This window comes from Nanorana parkeri, unplaced genomic scaffold (genome assembly GCF_000935625.1).
Source record: "Nanorana parkeri isolate BGI_ZX_2015 unplaced genomic scaffold, ASM93562v1 scaffold208, whole genome shotgun sequence".
Classification (NCBI taxonomy): domain Eukaryota; kingdom Metazoa; phylum Chordata; class Amphibia; order Anura; family Dicroglossidae; genus Nanorana; species Nanorana parkeri.
In genome coordinates, this window is record NW_017306476.1 from 1676810 (window position 1) to 1684920 (window position 8111).

At 40.1% G+C, this 8111-nt stretch overlaps 1 protein-coding gene across 1 annotated transcript in view; it reads left to right on the forward strand.

Annotated features, from left to right (window-relative positions):
• Window positions 1-8111, forward strand: part of MBOAT1 (membrane bound O-acyltransferase domain containing 1) — a 49949-nt gene that overhangs the window by 27857 nt on the left and 13981 nt on the right. The window contains exons 6-7 of the mRNA XM_018555679.1: window positions 3088-3142; window positions 6090-6267. Coding sequence (XP_018411181.1) covers window positions 3088-3142; window positions 6090-6267 — 233 coding nt within the window. The remainder of the gene's footprint in view (window positions 1-3087; window positions 3143-6089; window positions 6268-8111) is intronic.

The window sequence follows — 8111 nt, forward strand, 5'->3', positions numbered from 1 at the left end:
CCGCCTCTTCGTGGGAAAAGAGGGGGGGGGGGGGGGGGATCTCCCTGATGGACACAGATTACAAATATTTTTACAAAATTGTAAAAAAAAAAACCATTTTGTTTGACATTAGGCTTTGTGTCGTGACATCCATCCTGGGTGATTCTGTAGCAACATCCGCTGCAAAGCAATATCGCAGACTAGTTACCTGACGGATGTTCTCTTCCTGATGCATTCTTATAAAATCTTTAATGCACCTATAAAATCTTTACACGCAACATGCTCAGTGGATCATTTACAATCTGATATAGTACAAACTGTACAAACATGCAGATAATAAAAACAGAAGGCACTGGATAGTGTAGATCAGTCTTTTTCAACCGGGGTGCATTCTGGCTTTAGCAGGGGCCTTAAAATCCATACAGTCCCCTGTCTAGCATAAGGGTCTGGTATTGATTTTTTTTTGGGGGGGGGGGCAAATTCATATTAATTTTAATAAATAAAGTTTAATACGAAATGCACTTACACAATGATGTCGGGGGGCAGAATGCAGATGTCTTACAGTTGAATTAGATACTATAAGAAGTGAGTTGCTTTTCAAACCAGTTTGCCCAGTAAATAATATTCGCAATTGAGGGGACAAAGGTGGCCTTGCAGAAAAAGTGGGTACCTCCACTGATGCATTTCCGGGTGACCATCAGAAACTAAGTCTGTGATTTATAAGTGAATTTTATTAATTAACCACTTCAGAACTATAGTAATATTTATTTTTTATTTATTGCACACACGTTAAAATTGGAATTTAATGATATATTGTCTGAAAGCAGAGGAAGGCTCTGTAGAATAAAGAAAAATGCCAGTTGCAATTTTTTGATGTCACACAATATTTGTGCAATATTGTGTGACATTGTTTCTCAAATCATTATTTTTAGTGAACAAAATGAGTTTACTGCCCACCAATTTAGATTTAACTGGCCCTAGAATTATGTATCTCACTCAGTTTGCATCGATATGTAACGTGTGGTGCAGTCATCATTTTCACAAGTATTGTTTGCATTTGTATGTGTGCATATGTGGACGGCTTTAAACATTTTTATTGCAGGGTTTTTTTTTGGATGTCACTTTAATTTTTTTTTTAAAACTTAAAGTGACATTAAACCCTCAGATTTTTTAAAATAAACCAATACTGTAATGTGTGCCTTACTGTAATCCATGGTAGTTTCCCTTCTCTTTGCTGCTCTTCCTTTTAAATCCTCATATCTTCTCATGCTGGAGGAGAACTTCCCTTTGCAGCTGAGTGCCTCTTCCTGTAGTGCTGGCTCAGGTTGCAAACCAACACACAGACACCATGTATCCCTTTCAGAGACAAGGCAGTCTGCTGCAAAACAGAAGTTCTGCCCAGCATGAGAAGAGATACAGATTTAAAAGGAAGAACAGCAAGGGAAGGGAAACAACCATGGATTACATTAAGGCACACATTACAGTATTGTTTTATGTTAAAAAATCTGAGGGTTTAATGTCACTTTAACTGTAATGCTATCTCATAGGAGGCTAACAAAGCACTATGTGTAGCACAGGGGAAATTACAGGTCCCCTTTATGGTGACATCAGAGGCCTATAGACCCCACTGAAGCTCATAAAGAACAGATCCTGCTTCACTAGTTTCTTCTCCGGCCACAGCAGCCAAAGTAATGACAAGCTGAAACCGGAAGTGACAAAATCCTCATCTCTTCCAGGTTCAGGAAACCAGAGGGTAGGCCAGCCACTGGAAGTGTGCTGATTTCCCTTGTGTAACTACAGACACCCATCATGCTGGGGCCCGCACAAGGGACAAAGGAGCCCAAGATAGATGGAGGGAGAGTGTGATATTACCCCTTTCAGCACCATACAAGAAATCGGGATACTGTAAAATCATCCATTTACTTGTATGTGAATGCCGGGTGCTGGCTGCAAAGCATGTGATCTTGGTGTTAACCACTTTAGGACCACATGTTATATATACACATTCGGCAGTCCTAAAGTGGTTCAAAAGGTATTTATTTGCACTATCCAGTGTGCTCTGTTTTACTAAAGAAAACCAATATGTAAAAAAAAAATACAAAGGTTACATCAGCTTTTATTTCACAATAAAAGCAACCAGCACATAACATATTGCTGCATTCTCACCTCAGCACCTTACAGAGCCTCCACAGTTTCTGCATTGTGTTTAAAGGAGATCAGACCTTTCCACTACACTGTGCCTGGTACCTGAGCTACCTATCCGCAGGCCTAGGCCATTGTCAAATGGTGATGAGAAGGTGTCCCTATTGTGCAGATAGTGACTCTTAGAAAGTGTCTATTTATATAGCAAACGTTTATGTAAACCCTAACAAGGAACTTCTCTTATTTTGTCTCTTTTTATCTGTTAAACATAACTGTGGAACCATTTAGCTATATGTGTTTGATAAATGCAAAAATACCTGTAGAAACTCAGAGCTGTGCTGTGTCCTCTGCACACGTCCTGTGTTATCTCAAAGAGTACTCCTAGTTCTTATTTTGGACTACAAAATACTTAGCCTTTATGTTGTAGAGATCTGAGAGTGGGAGTGGTTAAGTTGTTTAGCAAAATACTTTGGGCAGGGCTGATACCACTCAATCCACAAAAATGCTTTGTGTAGTTAGCTCACAACAGGGCTTCAATGCTGAGTACATTTCTGGCAGATTGACAGGCATTTTTCTTTACTTACACGGCCCGTAAAGGGATAAAACATGGGGAAATGTGCATGTATTGCAGAAAAGTACTCCATATGCATTTTTTTTTCTGCCCTGACATACACTTTGAATCTGGAGGCTCTGGGCAGTGCTAAGGTAAGTGATTCTGCAGCAATAGATACATTGTCAACTACATGCAGATATTACTGTTGGGTTATAGTTGTCTGTTACCTGGGGGGTTCACATTGATCATCAGAACGTGCCTATAGAAAGAAGTAGTCAATAAAGAACTGCTCAGTACTTTTCCTACATTTGTGGTTGTGTAGTATGTATGACAACACTAGTTACAGCTTTCTGTTTCCCTTTTAACTCTCAACCGTTGGTTATTTTTCGGTGTTTATTTCTCCTTTTTTAAAGGGATGAGTCACAACGCTGAATCACTCACCAAGCAGCAACTCCAAAACCGTGTTAAGTATGAGATTTATATATAAATATTTTTTGAACGATAAATGTGTTTGAAATAAGAACATTGGGGAGATAGTAAATGCATGTATTACTTCTTGAGATCAGCGCATAGATAAAGTGAAATCCATGTCAGCCATAACCCCATTTTATTTTGAATTTGGAAGTGTTCCTGGTTACTCTGTCTTGGCTGTGTGCGCTCTTATAATAACACAGTGGACATATTGTAACATCTGTTTACATGACTCAGCGGAAGGAAGATAATTCCTGCTAAAATAGATGGTATTTCGTGTAACTGCTGCATGGTGAATGCAGTATAGAACCAAAGTTATATAAAGCCCTTCCTTCTTCTGCTGAAACTTTTTTTTTTTAAAACTTTGGATAGAGTGGAGAAAAGTTAGAACCTTTCCGCATTTTCAGTGCTGTCTGTGCCCCTCACTTCCTGTTTGTTTTCCTTATCAGGACAGGAAGTTATGGGAAATCTTACTGGTGACAGAGATTCTAACTGTTCTAAAAAACCAACACTTCCTGTTCTGTTTTACACCAAACAGGTAGACAGGAAGTGTGGGGAAATCTCTGTAACAATGCCTGGAAGTTAAATGGTAGTGCGGATATTTTGGCACCCCCAATGCACCTCCTTACATACCTGTTACTGTCATTCTGAATGGCACCCCAACTCGCCTCCTTACACACCTCCTTTTCTTTCTGAATGGCATCCTTACACACCTCCTTTTTTTTTCTTAATGGCACCCCAACGCCCCTCCTTACACACCTGCTTTTTATTGTGAATGGCTCTCCAACGCACCTCCTAACACAACTGCTTTTCTTTCTGAATGGCCCCCCAACGCACCTCCTTACACACCTGCTTTTTATTGTGAATGGCTCTCCAACGCACCTCCTAACACAACTGCTTTTCTTTCTGAATGGCCCCCCAACACACCTCCTTACACACCTGCTTTTCTTTGTGAATGGCCCCCCAACGCACATAACACAACTGCTTTTCATTCTGAATGGCCCCCCCAACGCACCTCCTTACACACCTGCTTTTCATTCTGAATGGCACCCCAACATACTTCCTAACACCCCTACATATTGTTCTGAATGGCCCCCCAATTTACCTCCTTACACGCCTGCATTTTGTTCTGAATGGCACTCCAACCCACCACCGAATATGCCTGCTTTTCATTCTGAATGGCCCCTCAATACGCCTTCCTAACACACCTGCATTTTATTCTGAATAGCACAGCAACACACATCCTAACAAGGTCCATTGTGGTGTGATAGGTAGCCCATTCAAATGAACACTACACTACTGTACTGTATCTATGGAGGGGTAGAGTTGTCACCCTAGAACAGGAAGTGTGTTAGGACTACAGAGTACCTCCCTCTCCTCATCTCCATGACGCAGGTGGAGGAGTTCTGTAATCCACAGAGAGAACTTAGACAGGGCTGATGACAATGTTTGAGATTTTATTGTAGGCTCACTACAGGAAGTTCAAGATCAACCAGTGTATTTTTGCCCTTATCAGATGTCACGGAACGCTTTACAAATGTCAAGAGCATGATGAACCACTTTGAATTTTCAGATTGTTTTACGCTTATATATTTTTTTTAAATTTATGTTTTATATTTTTCAAAATATTTATATAAAATCTTTAGTTTACAAATTGATATTTCATACAAGGAACACCTATGACACACCAATGACAAACTGCAGGGAAGAGCCCTCAGACTATCTCTTTGTAAGTGAAACACTATGAGGCATGTCTAAACAGAGCAGGATTAGGGATGAGTTACTCCTCTGATATATTTCAGTTATGCCTTTAAGTTTCAGCCTGAGCTAATGATCTCAGTAAACAAAAGGCTTTTTCTCAGTAACACAGCTAAAATCAGCCTCGTAAAAATGGAAAAGGAGGTTGGAACTCCATGTTCTGTTTGGAATTGTAAATATATATATTCACATAAAGTATTTCAAAGTAACCTGACTTAAAAAAGATTGGAAACAATGTTATATGTTTTTTTTAGATTTGAACCTAATAAATTAAGTAAATGCATACAATAAAAACACAGTGGGGATTCATGAAAACTGGAGCAGACAAAATCTGGAGCTGTTGCCACAGCAACCAATCCGCTTTTCTATTCACTTTGTTCAGTTAATCTTTAAAAATGAAAAATAGAAGCTGATTGGTAGCCATGGGCAGCTGCTCCAAATTCTGTCTGCTCCAGTTTTAATAAATTCCCCGCAGTGAATGCCGTTTAAGGCCCCATTCACACTGAGCGATTTATGGAGCGATTTTTGCAGCGATATCGCTCATATTTCCACGCGATATCACTCCATGTAGCTTCTCCAATCCATTTCCATGGAGCTGTTCACATCTCGTCGCTCAATATCGCTTGTAGCTCGTCGCTGGTAGCTTGTAGCTCCTACATGACCCTTTTTTAGAGCGATTTTGAGCGATATTGCTCCTGATTGCATACAGCCCAATAGGAAAAAGTCGCGTGATGTCGCTCAATATCGCTTGTCGCCCAATATCGCTCAAAATCGCGCGATTTTTATGTCGCTCAGTGTGAATGGGGCCTTAAGCTGACCGATACAGGATGGACTGTGTTGGGTCCCTATATAGCAGTGATGGCGAACCTTGGCACTCCAGCTGTTTTGGAACTACAAGTCCCATGAGGCATTGCAAGGCTCTGACAGCCACAGACATAACTCCCAGAGGCAGATGCATCTTGGGATTTGTAGTTTTGGCACAGCTGGATTGCCAAGGTTCGCCACCACTGGTATATAGAATAAGGTTTGCACTTGTTTATTGCATTAAACCAGATAAATATTCTGGTTTTGCATGAAGTACAGGTGTACAGTTTGTAAATTTAGCAGCACCCAAAATTGGACAGGATAGCTATAGTAATTTAGACCACATGCATATACCTAGAATCCATTTTTGTATTTTCTTTAGGAAGAGACCAACACTTTTGGAGTACCTCAGCTACCACCTGAATTTTATGAGCGTCCTTGCCGGGCCGTGCAGCAATTATATGGACTACATTGCCTTTGTTGAAGGAAGTCACATACCATCCAAGTTAAAGGAAGTCGGCTTGAAAGAAAAACGCTATGTGCCAGATCCTTCCCCAAATGTGAGTACTAAAGGTACATGGCTTCCTTTTCTGACCTTTTTATGAAATGCTTGTGCTCTTCAACTATACATAGTGCATATAAAATACTGTATTGACATTGGATCTTGATTTGGAAAGAAATGGTCAGAATCTATACTTTAGTATTCTCCCTTAGTGCATATAGACTCTGATAACTTGGTGAGTTTAAAAAGCTGCACTTGGTAGTTTTCCTAATTTTTACTATCTATTGACCTGAACTTGGATACAAAATACACAATTAATGCAACTATGTATTAATCAAAGTAGAACTCCAGACCATTTTGTTTCTTAACCCTTGCAGTGGGGCTACCCCTGCACTGCAAGGGTTAACTGCTGTTTTTTGTCTAAGTGCTAAAAATAAATAAATTATACTCACCTGAACCACTGAGCTGGCACCCTGCTTCTCTGGTTACTAAAGCCTCCCTCTCCTACACTGCAGCTTTGGAACGTTCCTCCGCATCCTCACGTCTATACACTGTTTATAGAATGTGTATATATATGTGTATATATACACTGAGTGGCCAGATTAGGCCATTAGGATTATTAATTTGTAGGCAAATTAGCTATAATTTTGCGCTTAATTTGCTAAAGGACCAGACCATTATAAATAGGGAAGCAGGTTGTTTACAGTGTCCGAAGTTCTTCTTTAATTCAATTAAAATGTATTTTTAACTGCAACTAGTGCAAGTACCCGAACTTGACTTGGCTTCTGCCGCTTGCAACTCCCTGTACAGTGACAGTTGGTCTTTCACTATGCGATCACAGACTTGGGCTGGGACAAGACCTAGTTGTGCTACTTAATTGCAGTAGGGAAACGTCAGGTCACCAGGCTGGTGGTGGTGTGTGGCAGAGCTGAGTGAATCTCCTTAATGAATAAACCGAAATACAAATCCATATTGCAGGTCAGCTCCCTTATACCTCATTTGTGTATTTACCTGTTTGCCTGGAGTTCAGCTTAATCTGTTTTAAGTTAAAAAAGACTTTTGTTCCCACTCAAACAATGCATCGATTTCCTTTTAGGTTTTTGTACACAGACACCAAACACATTGCCATTTTTTGCTTCTGCATTTGCTTGCAGTCACACTGGTATTCTATATTGTTTATGCAGATAAAGGCCTATTAAAATGATTTAAATATGTCAGCGTCTTTCTTCTGCACATACTTAGTATGTCACATTGGAAATATTCAGATTGTTCTGTGGGAGTACCATTTGTTCTGCACCAGTGTCTCGTCAAAGATCATCATTCATGTGATCCCTTTGTATGCAGGCTGCTTTACATTATGCTGGTGGCATTTATGCAGAAAGCATCAGTGTCATTGAAAAGCTTTTGTTTTATGGTCTAGTCACTCTGCTAGAGAGCTGGCTACTTGTCATCTATTACCATATCCCATGCTGATATTAATAGCAGAATCAATCTCCAGGATGTCTCTGATAGATCTCCGGATAGATGCGGTTTCAAAAATGACCACAGTGAATGACTTACTCAACATTAGTACTACTGTCATACTTGTAACAAATCATCACAGTTTGCTGCTGAACTCCATTTTAAAGCTTAAAGCTGTCCTCCCGGTTTAGATGAATGCGGATTAGATGTTCATTAGAAAAATGTTAATTATACTGGGAAGTGACGTTAGATGAAGTACCTAAATCTGTGTGGTTGCTGGTTTCCTGGAAATCGCCCATACAACTCATATTGGAAGAGGGAGGGCCTGTCAGACTTTGCTGCATTGCACAAATGACTACAGGGAACTTTCTGATAGAAGGAGAGAGCAGAATGATGACTCATCACTGCTAGATCACCTTCAATGTCTAGTTATGAGGCTGG